This window comes from Lepidochelys kempii, chromosome 7 (genome assembly GCF_965140265.1).
Source record: "Lepidochelys kempii isolate rLepKem1 chromosome 7, rLepKem1.hap2, whole genome shotgun sequence".
NCBI lineage: Eukaryota > Metazoa > Chordata > Testudines > Cheloniidae > Lepidochelys > Lepidochelys kempii.
Genome location: NC_133262.1, coordinates 39,702,389 through 39,721,443, shown reverse-complemented (window position 1 = coordinate 39,721,443; position 19,055 = coordinate 39,702,389). Strand labels below are relative to the sequence as shown.

At 44.1% G+C, this 19,055-nt stretch overlaps 1 protein-coding gene across 7 annotated transcripts in view; it reads left to right on the top strand.

Moving 5' to 3' along the window:
* Positions 1–19,055, top strand: part of SLC6A1 (solute carrier family 6 member 1) — a 112,289-nt gene that overhangs the window by 46,576 nt on the left and 46,658 nt on the right. For all 7 annotated transcript variants that reach the window (XM_073352313.1, XM_073352311.1, XM_073352314.1 and 4 more), the window contains one exon: positions 18,038–18,458. In XM_073352313.1, the coding sequence (XP_073208414.1) occupies positions 18,221–18,458 (238 nt within the window). In that variant the 5' untranslated portion in view covers positions 18,038–18,220. The remainder of the gene's footprint in view (positions 1–18,037; positions 18,459–19,055) is intronic.

Here is a 19,055-nt window from a genome sequence, read left to right as displayed (position 1 = left end):
GTGGGAGTTGGAGTTATTGGACTTTATGGCCATATCTGTTTGCCATGTGTGATGATATTAATTCTTGTATTTGCACAGAGGTATTTTATAAAGGAATGTATAAAATAAATAAAATTAAATATATAAAATAACTTTTCATTCATACCCTCATACGATGGAAAACTTTTACCCGCTAGCTACAGAATAGTAAATGAAGTGGTTTTATTTTATTTTGCAAATATTGTAGATTACTGCTTTTTATTCTAAGTAGTATGTCAGCAATTCTTTGTTCTTTTTACTAAAGGAGTCACCACACTCTTTGCTTAATGAAAATGACAAATTACTTTGGGGGTGGGGAGTATTTGATGCCCCAACTAACAAAAACTTTGCTGAGGCTACTGTACAGCTATGAAACTGATATCGATGGCAGGTTTGCCCAAATAATAACTGAGCAACACCTCGAGGAATTGACCTGAGATAGATAATCTCCTTTAAGAGATATAATACAGACTGTACTGCCACCCAATAAAATACTCAGTAATGTAATGTCACTTTGGAGTGACAGTGGTGTAACTGAGAGTAGAATTTGGCCCATAATTTCTTTCACAAGAAGTATGCTGCCGGCTTTTAATAACTGAGAAGAGGAGAAACACATACCTTGCTTTGTCCATAGAGTAATGAAATTCAGGCACCACTCAAAGAAAAAGATGACCACTTTTCACCTATTGACCACTTTCAAAATTTGTAAACTTATCTTGAGCTTCTACTTTCTGAAGCAAGAAGAAAGTAAATTGTTCAGTTTATCTCTTACTTCCAGAACAAGCTTACTGATTGTTTGTCCTTATCACTTCAAGCCAGAAAGTTTTATAGATTTCTAGACACTTCAGTAGCACGTAGTTTTAAATTCATGATTTGACAGGGGATGGGGAATTTCTTGCTCCCAGTTAAACTGCTTTCATTTCAAAACGAAATCCCATTTAAAGCTGGAGGTCTGGATTGAAGCCTGAGGATCAAAGAAAATAAAATAGAAAAAAATTTGACTTTAACTTGAAGTAGTAGCTGAAAAGGTAACCATCAAAATTTATTTTGTTTGAGGGCATATCCCTTCTGGTTTCTCCAAAAGAAGCCATATGTGGTAATATGTGCCTATAACCTGCTTTTTATATGGAATATAAAACATAATGACGTGGATGAAGCATGAGAGCATAATGCAAAGGCTTGGTCTTCGTAATGTTCAGCAAATAGGGCTATTTAAAATGATAAGCTGGGATCTAAAATTTATACATGCCAAATAACACATTAGAAGCATTTGGAACAAACTACTTTAACAGCAGCTGGTGTCAGTTGATAGACTAGGAAATAGAGATTATCATCAACCAAGCCTACCCCACCCCCTCCTTTCTAAATGCTGTCAGCTTCAGGGAAGTTTCGATCTGTCAGCTTCAAGGAAGTTTCGATCTGCATCCATATGACATATAAAATTAGAAAAGGAGTCTTTTTAATCTATGTCATTTCTCAAACTCGAAGCCCAGCCCTTACCTCAACTCCCACTAAAGCCAATGGAAGCCTGGCTTGAAAAAAGGATTATAGGACCAAGCCCCAAAGCTGTTGAGAACTACCACTTCCTGTCCAGGAAAATTCATTCCTCCCATAGGGGCTGACCCAGTGCACACTGAATTCAGTGGGAGTTGAGGGAACACAGATTTTTGCAGAACTGGGCCTGTAAGCCTCCATTCCAGTGCATCCCTGTTTATGAATCATTGCAATTGATTTTTACGTTGTAGTTAGTAGTAGCTGTAGAAGTGAGTCAAATGGAAACCAAAATGACTTGACAGTATGCTATCATTATTTCAGCTGTTCTGGATTTCTTCTAAGTGGTGGTTTAAATGAAAGGGGAAAACGTCAGATAATCACATCTCAGTAAAGAATGGATGGAAGGTCAGAAACAGACTCTCACAATTGCATGAAAGATAAATTACAGGCAGCTAAAACACATTAATGTTTCAACATTTATATAGACTGTTTCTTATTTATATTGGTAGCACCCAAAGTCTCCAGTCAAGAATGGGGGGGGGGGTTCCTGTGTGCTAGGCACTGTATAAGTAGAGAGGAGGACATTGCCTTTGTGCCCACAAGCTTAGAGCCTAAAAAGGTACAAGGGAGAAGTTTGAGTAAGAAGTGGAAGGGGCAGAACACCCTGTAGGATGATAGAGATGTATGAGATGCATTTGCACTTTGATCTCTCCATTGAGTTCATGGTGGAATGTGGGCAGTCTTTAAAAAGTCTCATCTTACGCAGGGGCTAGGTTCTAAAGTCATTGCGTAATGCTAATATCATGTATAGTCAAAATTACACTTGAAAATCCCTTAAATCGCCCATAAAGTACAGTATACTGTACATGGTTTTGTGTATACAACCCTGTACAGTAAAATGTATAAACGTATAAATGTATAATGTATACAATAATATACAGTATATAATAAAGAGTACATATGCAAAATATAATTTTACAGTATTGTATTTTTAATTACAGGGGGGTAATTACAGGGTGTCGTCAGGGCTTGATGTCGATCCAGGAGACGGAGGTGACGGAGAGCTTGGGTGATGGAGAGCGAGTCGTAGACGAAGTGGTTGTTTCTGGTTCAGCTTGAGAAGTTGATTGCGTAGGCTCATCTGCTACTGGTTGTTTTTCCTTGAAAAACATGGTGATCGGCAACTGTTGCTGTTGGCTCCTGAGCTGCTCAAACACTTCTTGATATGGTCTCAAATCGTCCGTAATACTACGTGTGATTTTGAGGCTTCGTTCCATAGGGGGATCGTATTCAGAAATTAAATCATTCTTCATTGGCAGATGCAGCTTCACCAGTAGTCTGCACATTTTTGAGGTTGAAGCGGTTCCTAACACTGTTAAGCCAACCTTGGCTGGCTTTGAATTCCTTCTCATCAGAAGGCTGTCCCTCTTCAGTGGGAGGTTTGAACAGCGCGTAGAGGCTCAGAGCCTTTTCCCACAACGTGTTGCCATCGATAGGCATATGTTTACGGTTCATGTCTTCCAGCCATAAGTTTAATGCCTTTTCAGTCTTCACTAAAGTCTTATCACGCACTTGCCTCATCACCTTCGCAGTTCTTGGAGCACTTGATGCCACGGCTTGATGAATTTCTCTCTCTTGAATCTTGATGGCACAGATGCTAGATTCATTGCGGCCATATTTACGTTCCACGTTGGAGACCGACATACCATCTCTCAGTAAGTCCAACACAGCCACTTTTTCCTCCAGCGTTGGAACAGATCGCTGTTTCTTTGGTTGAGCACCAGATGAAGTAGTTGGCTTGCGTTTAGAGGCCATGTTGAACACAAAATACGTCTCTTTAAACACTAGAATCACACTCAGCACAGTGAGATGCTCACACTATGAGAGGCACGCAGGAACTGAGACCGACTGAGGGAACAGCAGATTCATGTTTTCTATCTCGCGCTCACTCTGGGGCATACGCTCATTGAGTGGAATGGTGGATGGAATAGCCCACACTATTTACGGGTATCTTGTTATTTTTCTTTTTTTTTTGTGCCGGGCGCATGTAGTTGAATTCACGTAAGTTAAATGCGTATATGATGTGACTCACCTGTACCCATTTTCATGGTACATAATCTCCATTTCATCACCACTTTTGTTGTCTGCCGTCTGCTGGCAGATGTGAAAACCACATAGAAATAGACTGGTTTGAATTATTACTGTGCCCAAATCATAGAATCATAGAATCATAGAATATCAGGGTTGGAAGGGACCCCAGAAGGTCATCTAGTCCAACCCCCTGCTCAAAGCAGGACCAATTCCCAGTTAAATCATCCCAGCCAGGGCTTTGTCAAGCCTGACCTTAAAAACCTCTAACGAAGGAGATTCTACCACCTCCCTAGGTAACGCATTCCAGTGTTTCACCACCCTCTTAGTGAAAAAGTTTTTCCTAATATCCAATCTAAACCTCCCCCACTGCAACTTGAGACCATTACTCCTCGTTCTGTCATCTGCTACCATTGAGAACAGTCTAGAGCCATCCTCTTTGGAACCCCCTTTCAGGTAGTTGAAAGCAGCTATCAAATCCCCCCTCATTCTTCTCTTCTGCAGGCTAAACAATCCCAGCTCCCTCAGCCTCTCCTCATAACTCATGTGTTCCAGTCCCCTAATCATTTTTGTTGCCCTTCGCTGGACTCTCTCCAATTTATCCACATCCTTCTTGAAGTGTGGGGCCCAAAACTGGACACAGTACTCCAGATGAGGCCTCACCAATGTCGAATAGAGGGGAACGATCACGTCCCTCGATCTGCTCGCTGTGCCCCTACTTATACATCCCAAAATGCCATTGGCCTTCTTGGCAACAAGGGCACACTGCTGACTCATATCCAGCTTCTCGTCCACTGTCACCCCTAGGTCCTTTTCCGCAGAACTGCTGCCTAGCCATTCGGTCCCTAGTCTGTAGCTGTGCATTGGGTTCTTCCGTCCTAAGTGCAGGACCCTGCACTTATCCTTATTGAACCTCATCAGATTCCTTTTGGCCCAATCTTCCAATTGGTCTAGGTCCTTCTGTATCCTATCCCTCCCCTCCAGCGTATCTACCACTCCTCCCAGTTTAGTATCATCCGCAAATTTGCTGAGAGTGCAATCCACACCATCCTCCAGATCATTTATGAAGATATTGAATAAAACCGGCCCCAGGACCGACCCTTGGGGCACTCCACTTGATACCGGCTGCCAACTAGACATGGAGCCATTGATCACTACCCGTTGAGCCCGACAATCTAGCCAGCTTTCTACCTACCTTATAGTGCATTCATCCAGCCCATACTTCCTTAACTTGCTGACAAGAATACTATGGGAGACCGTGTCAAAAGCTTTGCTAAAGTCAAGAAACAATACATCCACTGCTTTCCCTTCATCCACAGAACCAGTAATCTCATCATAAAAGGCGATTAGATTAGTCAGGCATGACCTTCCCTTGGTGAATCCATGCTGGCTGTTCCTGATCACTTTCCTCTCATGGAAGTGCTTCAGGATTGATTCTTTGAGGACCTGCTCCATGATTTTTCCAGGGACTGAGGTGAGGCTGACTGGCCTGTAGTTCCCAGGATCTTCCTTCTTCCCTTTTTTAAAGATTGGCACTACATTAGCCTTTTTCCAGTCATCCGGGACTTCCCCGGTTCGCCACGAGTTTTCAAAGATAATGGCCAGTGGCTCTGCAATCACAGCCGCCAATTCCTTCAGCACTCTCGGATGCAACTCGTCCGGCCCCATGGACTTGTGCACGTCCAGCTTTTCTAAATAGTCCCTAACCGCCTCTATCTCCACAGAGGGCTGGCCATCTCTTCCGCATTTTGTGATGCCCAGCGCAGCAGTCTGGGAGCTGACCTTGTTAGTGAAAACAGAGGCAAAAAAAGCATTGAGTACATTAGCTTTTTCCCAATAGGCCACAAGGTTCTTCCACTTGTCTGTTCCTAGGGTTGCCATTCTTTTCACCCAGCAGTGGGCGGCACCTAATGAGATGGACCCTGTTCTTGCAAGGAGCCCTGCATGAGCAGACTCCTGCACCCAGATGGAGCCCCACAGAACTCATTGCAGAACCAGGGCCACAAACTTGAAAAACCACATTCAATCCTACCAGCTATATCACTTAATATTAAGGAACAAAATTATGTTTCTGGGTATTGAATGCACAATTTGCACCCCACTGAATCAGGAAAGCCCTTTTTAATAAAAACATGCAAAGAACAAAATCAAACCAAAATGCAAGTACAAAACCATTGTACCAAATGCACAGTTTGATAGCTGTAAACCTTGAACTTTCTGCTCCTGTCCAGTCCTTTTGATTTTTGTCTTCATTCTTCACATGCTGTCTCTTTTTTATATTATAAAATCACTCATGGCCCAAATCTTCAGTTGGTGTAATTTGATGTAGCTCAGTTGAAATTCACGGAGCTACTCCAGTTTTACCTGCTGAGCATACGACCCTCTAGCCTTAACAGCACTGGTCCAGCAAAACACTCAAGCACATGCTTAACTTTTGACTTAGTGTCACTACTCCTATACTTACATACTTTGCTGGATCAGGGCCTTTATCAAATAACCTAAAATAGATGTGCATAGCTGGTTGCTCGCTGACTAAGCAATGCGTTCATTTTCATGTTCCTTTACATGTGTATTGTGGGGTAAAAGTTAGATATGTTTGTGTTAATTTCTTCCACAAACCAGTCATGTTCAGTATGGGGCCTCTGGTGTGGGGAAACTCTGGTCATCTGTGCTTGAGAGTTCAAATGTTAGCCAAGAAAATGTGCACGGATATGTTTATCAGGGTAAGTAATTATGTAAATTCTAATGTTAGATTCTGAGAGAGACCAGGTGACCTCTGTGAAGCTCGAAAGCTTGTCTCTTTGGCCGACAGACATTGGTACAAGAAAAGATATTACCTCACCCCCCTTTTGTCTCTCTAATATCTGGGACCAGCATGGCTACAACCACATTGTAAACAATTTTAGATCCTGTCAACTAAGAGACAGTGAATTTACTTGAAGGCAGTTTTATTTTGAACAAGTGCATGTTCAGTAACAGTTAGCAGTGTGTTACTGGCAAAATATTTTCTGCAAGGAAAATGACCTTATTCCATATACTGCTAAGCATGGATTTCCTGCAATCTATCTATTGTATTGTATAGACTCCATTACCACAGTATCTGAGCACAGGAGACTTTAATATATTTATCCTAACACCTCCATGAGGTAGGGCAGTGCTGTTATTCCCATTTAGCACATGGGAACTGAGGCACAGTGAAACTAAATGGCTTACCCAAAGTCACATGGGAAGTCTGTGGCAGAACAGGGAATTGAAAGCTGCTCTCCCACGCTAGGTCCCTAACCACTAGCCTATCCTTCCCCTATCAGTGCTCATGGGGGAGTAAAAGTTACTCAACTGCATGGTAGCAAGATTTGGGCCCATAGTGTTTCCAGGGCTTTTGAGCAGATGACAGCAGTAGGTTGTTAGGTTCTATTTGATACCACCCCTGTTATTACGAGGCTGAAAACCTGCATATTTATGAATAAGGAATCGATGATGAAGGTAACATTCTCCCTTAAGTGATCTGAGGCCACTCTCTTAGATTAAAATTATAAAACCAAATATCTCCACGTTTAAAAGTTGGAAATGGCCAGGGAGGCATGAATGTGCAGCCAGAATCTCAACTTGTAAATAATAACACCATTCAGCAAGATGGCTACTCCCATCATTTGGCTCAGAAGTGCAGTATTGCCAGTTCTCATGATATTTGGTATTTTCCTTGAAGCCTGAACTCCTGTGCTGTGATTAGGGAAAAGCTCAGCTTTAGGTTTTTAGAAAAAGTATGTTTCTAGCCCTCCTAGTTACAGAGAATCTTGAAAACGTAGCCCAAGTGGGTCCTAAAGGCTCAACAATGGGAAGGCAAGTAAAAACCCAAAATACCGTTTTAAAAAATCTCATAATTTTTAGGTCAGTCTCGTGATATTTTTGAATCCTGACTCATTTTTAAACTCTGGATTGGCAATACTGAAAATATAGCACCAAATTTGCATTATGTCCACTTGTACCTGTCTGAATTCGGCCCATGTAATTTCAATGTAATTCATAGTTTTTACAGGATGACACACAGGGAGAACCTTGTGAATTTTCCGTTGGGCACAATAGTTTGAATGAGATCCTATGGGCTAGATAGGATTGACAATTTCCTAATCACACAAAAATGAACACACCTGCCCCGCCCCTTCCATGAGGCCCCACCCTTTCTCTGAGGTTGAGGCATGAGGCTGGGGTTCAGGGGGCTATGGGCTCTGGGCTGGAAGTGCAGGCTCCGTGTGGGACCACAAATGAGGGGTTCAGGGTACAGGAGAGGGCTCCGGACAGGGGGTTAGTGTGCAGGGGGATGAGGGTTCTAGCTGGGGCTGTGGGCTCTGGGGTAGGGCCAGGGATGAAGGTTTTGGGGTACAGGAGGGGGCTCTGGGCTGGGGCAGGGGGTTGGGATGTGGCAGAGGGTTGGGATGCGGAGGGCATCACTGAGGCTCTGCAGGCTGTGGCTGCCCTCGTGTCTGCAAGCGGACACAGGTTGCGGTTCCTGGCCAATGGGAGCTGCGGAGCCGGCACTTGGGGCATGGGCAGTGTGCAGAGCTGCCCATGCACCTAAGGGCCACAGGGATCAGGTGGCCGCTTCCAGGAGCCGTGCGGAGCTAGGGCAGGCAGGGAGCCTGCCTCAGCCCCGGGCCCTTGCTGTGCCACCAACCACACTTTTAACGGCCCAGTTGGCAGTGCCAATCGGAGCCACCAGGGTCCCTTTTTGACCTGCCATTCCAGTTGAAAACTGGATGCTTGGCAACCCTAGGGCTAGCTTGTGGCTTTGAGTGCTAGAGGAGCATGTATAGCAGCCACTGCTGCTACACCATTAGCGGGATGTGCTGCTCCTTGCAATGATGCACAACATCAAGTTTCAGCACAAAATACATTTTATTCATAGAGCTGTAAGTCACTGAAAAGTGACAGTTTCTGCAAAGTGCTTCTGACACAACAGAATTGCATTTAGAAGGATGGAGGTTATTGAATTGGTATGGTGCTATATATTTTCATTTTGGCACTACTCTGTGAAAACTTGTCAGCTTTATAGCTCTGCTCATGCTTAAAGACCTGCTAATCATATCCAGAACACAGCTCTGCAAAGTAGTCTGATAGCTACATGTAAGGGAGTGGACTCACCCCTGCGGCGCCTCCTGCTGGTCTGCGTTGGGAATTAGCTTACAAGGCTCTGGAGCACCCTCTGCAGGCCGGCGGTCTGCCTTACCGCTGGCCCCGCGTCCCTCCCAGACCCAGTGCCCCTTGTCTCCTGGGTGACTGCCCCCTGGCAGTACATCCACTGTCTCTCCGGGTCCACCCTACACCCACTATCCCCACCTTGCCTCAGTGTAAGGCTACTGCCAGTCACCAACTAGCCCCCACTCACTGGGGCAGACTACAGTGTAAAAGCCACTCATCACTGGTAAGGAGGGCCTACTTCCCTACTCAGCCTGGGCTGCTTGCCCCAGCCACAGCCCTCTCCTGGGCTGTTCTAAGCCCCTCAGGGCAGGAGCGGGTGTCTACCCTGCTACAGTACGTTAAAAAGAAATACATTGACTAGATAAAAATGAAGGGTTGGGTCACCAATTAGCGTTGTTCTGCTGCTCGGGAAGTCAGAATCTCCTCATCTCTCAGCTGCTCTGGGGAGGGAGCAAAGTGTGACCAGGTCTATATCCATCTCTGCATACGCTGATACAATGTGATGCTGATGCAATGGCATAACTTTGCTAGTAGGTGCATTGGGTGGGGTGGGATGGAGGCAGGGCTCCACCCCTTCCTGCCCCCTTTCACTCACTTCCATGATGCAACAATATCGTGGCTCTGCAGAGCCTGTTTCTCTGCACATTCACCTTATACCACCTTCGCTCCCTTATGCCAAAATGCAGGCCAGGCCATGATCTGGAAGTTCCAGAATTAAGGTTGCATGTGCAACCTTAATATACCCCCACAGCCCTGTGTATGCATTAGTCTTTAATTATGTGATCACATACTATTTTTTCACAAACACCCTGCTTCATTCAGTACACAGGGTGCATGGTGCTCACTAAATGAACAGCTATTCAATATTTTGTACTGTCCTCATTGTTCGATGTGTGGCCCTAGAGCTTATTTACTGCACACCATTCACACTCTACTAGGAAGACAGAATTCATTATCTCATGGGCTTTTCTATGGTGCTCATCACTCAGTCTCCAAGTGCTTCACAAATGTTAATTACCTTATCTTCACAACACCTCTATGAGGGGAAGGGTGGTATTATTCCCATTTTACAGGTGCAGAACTCACGTCAGTAAAAAGTTCACACTAATTTTGGGTGCCCAACTTGAGATGCTTATGACTGATTTTTCAGAGAACTTACCATTATATAGCACTTCACATGTTCAGAGCCCAGCTCCCACTGTCTTCAGGTACAGTCGAGAATACTGAGCTCATCACACTTCAGGGTATCAGACTGATCACCCAGGCAATGAGGAACATGCAGTCAGTGACCAGCTGTGAAAATGTTGGCTTAAGTGCAGGGGTGCTGAGAGCCATTGAACCAAACTGTAAACCCTGTATATGATGGAAACTGCTTCAAGACTGCGGGTGCGGCAGCACCCCTAGTTCCAGCACCTACGCTTAAGTGACTCGCCTAGCATCACATAGGAACTCTGTGCTAGAGGCAGGGGTAGAATCCAGTTCTCCAGGGCAGCATTCACATGCCTTAACCATTAGACTGTCCTTTTGCTTCTTGCAGTCCCCTGCCTCATTCACCATACACCTTCCAACTTTTGCACCAAATGAGGCAGGGATACTACAGGGCAACAACTTCCTTTACTACGCAGCCTGGATTGATTCCCCATAGCAGTTCCATTCCATGCACTGAATGTGGTAGGGGCCCAGTGGAAAAAATAGTATGTGACAATGCAATTAAAGACTCTGTCACAGTGCATAAGAGCAAGAGGGCTGAATTAAGATTGCACAGGCAACCTTAATTCTGGCATTTCCTAACTTTTTGTGCTTGCCTTTGCAACCTTAACAATGTTCTTTTAACATAAGTTTTGTGTGTGTGTGATTTCCTTGGTTTCTAAAAAAGCAAACAGAAAAAAACAAATTTCATCATAATGACACTCATCAGCAGGGTTGGAACTAGAGCTGGGTGGAGAATGGTAATTTGGTTTGGTGGAGAATTTCAATATTTTGGGATGTGGTTTCATTCTGATTTGGAATAAAAACTACAAATTTCAAAATTCTTTGTGAAAGGGAATGGAGCCATGGGTCTGGGACAGTCCACCTTGCAGGCTGCCACAAACCATTTAAGCCCTACAGTCCCTGACTCAGAGGCAGACACATAATGCCAAGGATCCAGGTGGGTGAGCTGGTAGGTAACTACGCAATCTTCTACCTGATAGGTATGTTTTGAAAAATGCCTAGTTTCTGTGAGAACTTTGTCAAAATCCAACCATCTCCATGAAACACTTTCGATTTTTAACAAATCACCAAAGTTTGATGTAAAAATCTTTAGTTGGAATTTTTCCAACCAACTCTAGCTGGACTCTTTAGATCCACTGCACCGAATTCTGCCACTTGAGCTAACGGAGTAACTGACAGCAGTAGTAGGTTGTCATCCTCTATGTAGACCAGCATCAGAGGGGGATGAGAGAGACACTTTGACAGGGAGTGTCACAACTTGGTTGGCACAGAGGAATGGTTCCATTCCAGGTTCTAGAGGGGAGTGTGCTCTAGTGAGCATACATTCTTCTGCCTGTTCCTCACAAGCTTGACCCCTCTGTCCCATCCCCTCCAACCTGTTCCTGAGTCAGTCCTGTCTCTTCGCCACCCCAGGCTCCCTGTCTCAATCCCATGCTCCTTGCCTACCTAGTCCCAGTCTCCACTTCTTCAGACTTCTCACCCCAGTTCCAGTCCTAGTTTTCCCTTCTGGGCTTGTTGCCAGAGTCCCAATCTCTCCCTCTCCATACCTACCGCCAGTATCCTCACCTAATTAGCCCCAGTTTCCCCGCCCCGGGATCATCATGCAAAATGTCTCTCTATTCCCCTACACTGGCTTCCAGTCATAGTCTCCCTCCCTGGGCTCCTTGTCTAATCTCAGTCTCCTGCCCCCTTCACTCCCTTCCCAGCACCATGTCCCAGTCTCCCACCTTGCTGTCTCCTTGTCCCATTCTCTTTGCCAAGCCACCCACTGTTGTCTCCCTGCACCCAAACTCCTTGTCAAATCCTTCTCCCACTACCCCTGTTCCCTTCCCACTGGTTCCTAGTCCCAGTCTCCTTGTCCGGCCAGTTCCAGTCTCCCCCCTCCACCTCCTCATTAGACTTCAGTGTTTCCCTCTTCTCAGCCAACTGACTCCCAATCTCCCCTTGCTCTCCCAATCTCAGTTCCAATCTCACCAGACTTCTTGTCCCAATCTACTCCTTTTCCTCCTCCCCATGTCTGGCTTCTGTCCCCTCTGCAGTCAAATCAGGCAGCTTCCTCCTCTTCCTCCCTGAGGTGCTAGCAAAGGAGTCAGTGAGAGCGCAGATGAAATTTGTTTGGAATATTTAAGTTAAAATGTTTCTAAGAAGGAGGCTAATAAAAATTACATTATTTTGCCTATGATAAAAAATTCTGGTGACTTTTGTCATCCCTGTGCTCAGGAGAAGGGAGCTGAAATTTGGCAGGAAGGTGGCCTTTGTATCAGGGATGTGCCTTTTGCCATGCCCATGAAAATCTGCCCACATTTGGCCAAGTCAGAAGCCTTTTAAAAGTTGCAATTCAGTAGAGATGTGTTGGAGCTTAGCAACTAAAATCTCAGAAGATTCTGTCCTCACTGAGCATGCTTGTGGCTCTCACGGCCCCTAGTGCTGACCTGACCATCCTCTCATAGCTACTATGTGTGGTGGGATTACACATAAGCCATCCCATAGAGCAATTGAGCATGCTCCGTCCCCTCACAGCTCCTTTGTGAGTCCAGACAAACACATGCACCATCCCCACAGAGCAACTGCTCGGGGCTACAAAGAGTCAGAAGGACTTTCCTTATAATGGCTGATCTCAGCTGCTCTAAGCCAGGCACTGTCACTGAGAACAGGGAGTCAAGCAGACACCTAGTATGGAGAAAAAGTCATCTTAAGTGGTTAAAATCAACAAAATTATAAGCAAATGAAAACAGTGTCTTATAATGGGAATTGTCAGGAAACCTTAATAGGTGGTCCTACGAACCTGCCTATAAATAATATGCGTGTTCAGAATTTCAACTCTTTTGTAATTAAAAGTAGTAATTAATGGTAAAGGAATTCTTGTTTATACAAGTAATTTATCATCTTCACTAAAATAACTTACATTCCATAAAATATTGATAATTGCTAGCAGTTCATTTTCCAATGTAAAACATATCCATCAGTGATATACTGTACACAGTACACTATATCAAAGAAATAAGTGATACACAATAGTCAGTCTTTTTAATTATTCTGGTTATTGTCTAAAGCAATAAACTGATGCAAAAAGAATAATTTTACACTTTGGCAAATGAGGAACGCTCCTAGATCTCAAACAAACCAAAAACCTGGAGGTCTGATCAGTGTGTTGTGAGAAAAGGAGGCAGAGTGTTTTATATCTCAGTTTAATTTAAGGCAGTATTTTATATCCGGGATTTAGGAGATTCACACACAGCAGTAGATGGTGCACAGTTTTTATTAGCATTGTGACTCTAAGCTCATTCATTGCTGTAATGTGATCACTGTTACAGTACCAGACTGAGCTACAGGGCAATGGCCTGGTGGGCTGGTTTCCCACAGAGGCTGCAGGATGGGTCAGTTCTTTCCCATCTTGTATCTGCTAGGCTGTGAAGACTGCAGGCTCCCTGCAGACTCAAAAAAGGACTCAACAAAAGGGAGTGCTGGCATGCAGCAGTCTAGCTCCGTATAGCAAATCCCTCTCTAGTGGCTTGCAGGAATTGCCCTAACTACTCTGATTCTGCAAGGAGTCTTTGCTTGAAGCTTCTCCTTTCCAAGCCTTAGGGGTTCTCTCTCCTCAGCCTCTCCCTGATCAGCACAGCAGCTGCTCTGATGTCCTCTGGGCTCCCTCTCCCTCCATCCACTGGAGGTGCTGCTGCTGGAGCCTTCGGGCCATCTCTCCCTTTCTGTCTGCCTAGCAGAGTGGGCTTGCTGTGCTTTTGGGTACTGTCTGCTGCTGTGTGGGTGGATGAGTGCATATGCCTCTGTGGGGTCAGCCAGAATCCTTCCAGGAACTGCCCCTGGGACAGAGCACTTCTATCCTCCAGCAGTCACTGGTTGCAATGACTAAAGCAGGGGCCTTCCTGAACCAGGCAACGAGCTTGCAAAAGCCATATTCTAAAAAGAAATGTATAAGGCAGCTATGGCCATTGGCATCATCAGAGAAATAAAAATGACTGACCTATATGTAAGCTTGTTTCAGTATCAGGATATCCAAAACACTAAACACATGACTGTTCTCCAACTGAAACTGCAGGGGGAATTTTAGGTAAGCACAAAGTAATTAGGCAACTGAAGTGGAGCTAGGGTACCAAGTTATCACCCCTACCAGAAACATTCCATGGGATTTATAATGCAATAAGCACCCAGGACCTTAGTTTTACTTCTTATTATCTTATTATCTTATTACTTATCTTATTGATAGGAGTCGAGGACTCCTGAAAATCCCACTAGGTCCCTATCTTCATCTTTAGGCACCTAAGGACCTTTCAAAATCTGGCCCAAATGAATGTGTGTGGTAAAATAGTACATGCAGTATAGCATCATATTTTGCATATGTGTATTGCATAGTAAAGAGGTCACTTATGCAGGCAGTAAATGATGCTATGATATTTTGGCCCTAAGAGGAGCTTGCTTGTGGATATCACGGTATGGGAGGTGACCAATTTGAATAGATTCAGCAATCCCAGTTTCATGCACCAAGTCTACTTTGGTATGTTGCTTACACATGGTGTGCTGCTACTCTGAAACCTATCCTTTGAACATAGTTCACCAGTAGAAATAGAATTCTAGCAAAAGCTTTCACAATAGGCTTAATTCGGCTACCACTCAAGTCAATGGAAAGAGGCAATGAAAGTTAGATCAGGCCAACTGTGTGCATGCGTGTGTGTAAGGCAATGTTTCTTTAGAATTTCATAGAGCTAAGCTGCTAGAACATGGCCTTGAGCCGGGACCTAGGAGCTGTTACACTCCAGGGAGGGACACAGTGGACAGTATGGGGTGAAGCTAATGGAATCCTTGACATAGAGGGCTCGTTCATTAAAAGGAAGTTTTGTTTTTTTATATGCTAGTGTATGTGTTTCAGTTTCATAGATTCCAAGGTCAAAAGGAACCATTGTGATAATCTGATCTGATTCTTGTATAACACCGGCTACAGATCTTCCTCAAAATAATTCCTAGAGCATATTGGTTCCATATCCTACCGTCTAGATTTTGGGTACTATTTGTAACAGATGTTGCTGATATCACTGTGTGCTTGAGTTGTATGAGGCCAGTTCTTGCACCCTTGAAATACAGCTCTTTGCAGCTTTGGAGAAGGGGATTTAATGCCTTTGTTAATTAAGTGGCAAAATAGTGCACTCCCTCTTTCCTGTCCCTCCCCTCCCCGATTTATTTACATTACCTTGGCTGCAGTTTGTGCTAAACTCTCTAATAGCCATGCTTCAGGAATGTGGTCACAATGCAGGTCGTTCAAATAGCATCCAAAGAACTGTTTGAGGGGGCACAAAAGGCAAATCACACCCATCTCAGCCATTGTGGTCGCAGACTGGAACAATGACACAAGTTGTTATAGGTCAGGACTGAAGTGCATTGGTTGAACTGGGTTCCCAAGCTTGCTCAGCTTAAGGTTGCTTAGCATCTTCCCACACTGTGGTTGACTGTAGTTGGAGCTTTGATTCCTTATTGTCATAAGAATCACACCCATATTCAGAAAACCATCCCATTGTCCTGAGACAGACTTTCCAACTCACTTGAGTTCCTTTGAAAATTTCAGCCTAAGGGAGATGGGCACAGATTTGGACACCTGTCTCCATAAAGGCTCCTGGGAAAATCTCAACCTTAATCCTACAAAATAATGGAGTAGGGTGAATATTTTACCATTTGTGTGTATTTAACTAGCCCCCAACAATTCTTTTTTGCCAGAATCAGGGAATACTGGGCCAAATGAATCACTCCCCTGACTTCACTTGAGCTGTCGAAGGGGGAATTTGGACCATTGTATCCACAGCACAGATATTGCTATTTTAAAGTGAAAGTTTTAAAACAAATGTTCAGGTTGATAAGCCCAAAATGTCTCTTCTGATTTTTTTTCTATTGACTGGCACAGGCAGTTTTCTTCTTTCTATATGTGGATAATAAAACCCAAAAAACCATGTGCATGGAAACCATAAAGAATGAATCTGAGAAGCCACGCACTCCCAAGCAGTCATTCTGCAATGATAAAGTTGTGTGAATTTGTGATGGAAGAAATGGCCCACGACACTTAAAGAGGGGGGAACGTTATCTGGGCTTGTCAAGGGAAGGCAGCATTGCTTTATGGTGTGTGTGGGGGGAGAGGAGAGAAATGAGATCAGAAACTGCTGCAAAAGGTGAATGGTGGTCAGCTTTGCAGCGCTGACTTCCCCTCCCCCCCACCCCCCAGGAATGTGAGGTCAGAAGGCTATAAAGGTGCAAGCCCTGGGTGTTGGAAGCCCCTTTTTCCGCACGCAGGCAAGGCAGCACCCACCCTCCCTCCCCTAGAGGTGGTGAATACCAGGTTGGGTTAGGACCTCCTGTGGGCATTGTACTAGTCGCTCCTTTTTAGGTGGGGCTGGGAAGGAATTTTTCTCACACCACCAGATTGGCTGCGGTGGAGTGAGGTTTTTTCACCTTCCCCACAGCTGGTGTCAGGAAGGACCTTTTCTGGTAAAAAGAAAAGGTGGTAGGCTATATGTCACAACTTATTTTGTAAATGTGGGGCGGAAGTCCAGTGCAGGTACTTCATAGGGAAGGCATCCAGTGACCAGATAAATAGCCTGGTAAAGGACTTAAAAGGAGGTGCTGGATAAAGGAATGGAACAGAGGAGCTGGGTTGGGGACACCTATGATTGGTATGGCAGAGAGCCAATCCCACCTCATTCTTATAGCTCACCTTAACCCTCTTACGAGGGGGGTGGGTGGTAAGGTCCAAGCCATGGGTTGGCTGGGGGGGAACCTGGATGGAAAATGAATGGAGACTGGTGCATTGAAGTCAATAGGAATTGCAGATGCTTAGCACTTTGCAGAAGATGTCACAAGTTATTTATAGTACAGTCATGCCTATTTTCTGCTGCTTGTCTTGTGTGTACCGAGGCCACAAAAGAGTAACATGGACATGGTAAAGCTGTGCAAAATGATTAATTCAATACTAGCAAATGCTGTTTAAAAGGCCCAAGGGTGTAACCCATACCAGAAAATACAGGGCAAGGATAGTGTGATCATTATAGCCAGTTACCTTAAATTACAAGGTGGAGTGAATCATCTGCGCTCTGTATGCTAGCCGTTAATTGTAAGAATATGTAAGTGTGTGCCTTACTTTACTTCAGCCTTTAAGGGTTGAGCCTTGTGGTTCAATGTAGCCTACTATTTGCAAATTCCTTTGGGAGTCTCCTGGATCAAAGGTGCTGTTATAAATGCATCGTCTTAATAATAAGAGGGCCGCAATTATCTGTAGAAAATAACACTGGGATAGTCATGATGGCTCCCTGCAAATAAAGAGAACCTGCAATTATCATGGGAATAAATCTTTAACATGTAAATGTACAATGTCACTGATTTGTTAAAATTTGAACAATGAAAACATTCCTCTTTTAAACTCTTAAAGCAGCAATTTCATTATTGACACGTCATGCCTATGAGCAAAATTATGCACTGGAATATGGAAATGCTGGGTCCCTGACCAACCTGTAAATTGATGTTAAACTCCTATTTTCTGCAGGTGAAACTGCTCCAAATTCTAGCTGACAAAAATATTCCTAATCTTTATTAAAGCATGGGCATTACTTGGGATGTGTGAAGAGCCTTTGTTTAATTTTCATGACTGTTGCCACCACTCTGCTGCTTTTCTTGGAGCATAAGATAAAGTCAGTGTGTACCACCACTTTCTGAAAAAATGTTATGCTGTGCTATTGGAATTGTTTAATGCATGTTTAGAGAAGCATGAGATCTGAAGCTGACTATGTAGTTTCACGTTTTCTCTCTCACTATTTTACCTTTGATCCTGCTACCATTGAGTCAACACCAAACCTCCCATAAGGCAGGATCAAGCCCTTAGATAAAACATACAGCAAAAGTAGCTTTCATAAGGAAAGGCCTCAATTTAAAGGCTATTAAATCAATGGACATCGTCTCATCAGCTTTGGATCAGGCTTCAAACAAGAGGTTACAGTAGAAGCACCTCTGAATTCTGTTTTGATCTTATGTCTTACAGATTAATAAAGAAGCTGATTCTGGGATTTTTGATTGGATCACAAACTATTCCAGCATTTTTTTATTTTGCCAAACTCTTACCCCCCTAGTTGGGTAATCAAAAGCCGCAAAGCTGCTGTCCACGTGGACTGGTGCTGAAATTTCTCGTCTGCCTCCCAGAGCCTCTCCAGCTAAACCCAGAGACATGGCAACGAATGGAACGAAAGTTGCAGATGGACAAATCTCCACTGAACTTAGTGATGCTTCCATCACCAATGACAAGCCTAAAACCTTGGTAGTGAAAGTACAGAAGAAGAAAACAGATATTCCAGACCGAGACACCTGGAAAGGAAGATTTGACTTTCTTATGTCCTGTGTGGGTTATGCCATTGGCTTGGGGAATGTGTGGCGATTTCCATACCTTTGTGGCAAGAATGGTGGAGGTACACATTTTATTTTATGCTTGTAGCCTGCAGTATCTATTTAGACTAAAATGCCCCACAAAATGTTCATTTTAACATTAAAGTATAAGTTGCTGCTAATCTTTTTTCCATCAATAAAAATAAGAAAATTAATTGTTTGCTTGGTGTTGCAGGAAGGGTGCCATCAAGGAACTGGTTATAGCTCCTTGATTCTCAGGGTGGATTTCACTGCTGTGGGGCCTGTGGAGGTCAGAGCAGCCTGGGGCCCAGCAACTTTAATTAATCAGAGCTGGAGCACATTGCAGTGCCGCCTCCTCAGCCACTACACCTGGGCTGAATTTGTGGGGAGATGGTGCGAGGGCTGGCTACACCAACTGTGAGCTTCCCCATGGCAGGGTAACTCTCATCCAGCCAGATCCAGCTACTTTCCTTCCCCTTTGTGCCACCTGAACTATTTTAAAAGCAAGCAATCCAAATTATATTAGGTGAAGTCCTTTTCTCCTTGGCTTTCTACCTCTTTGGGCTACTAGTTGTTCAGAAAGGCATTCATGCATGTTAGCAATTTTGAATAATCAAAATAAAAATGAAAAAAAATCTGCTGTATAATAGCTATGGAAG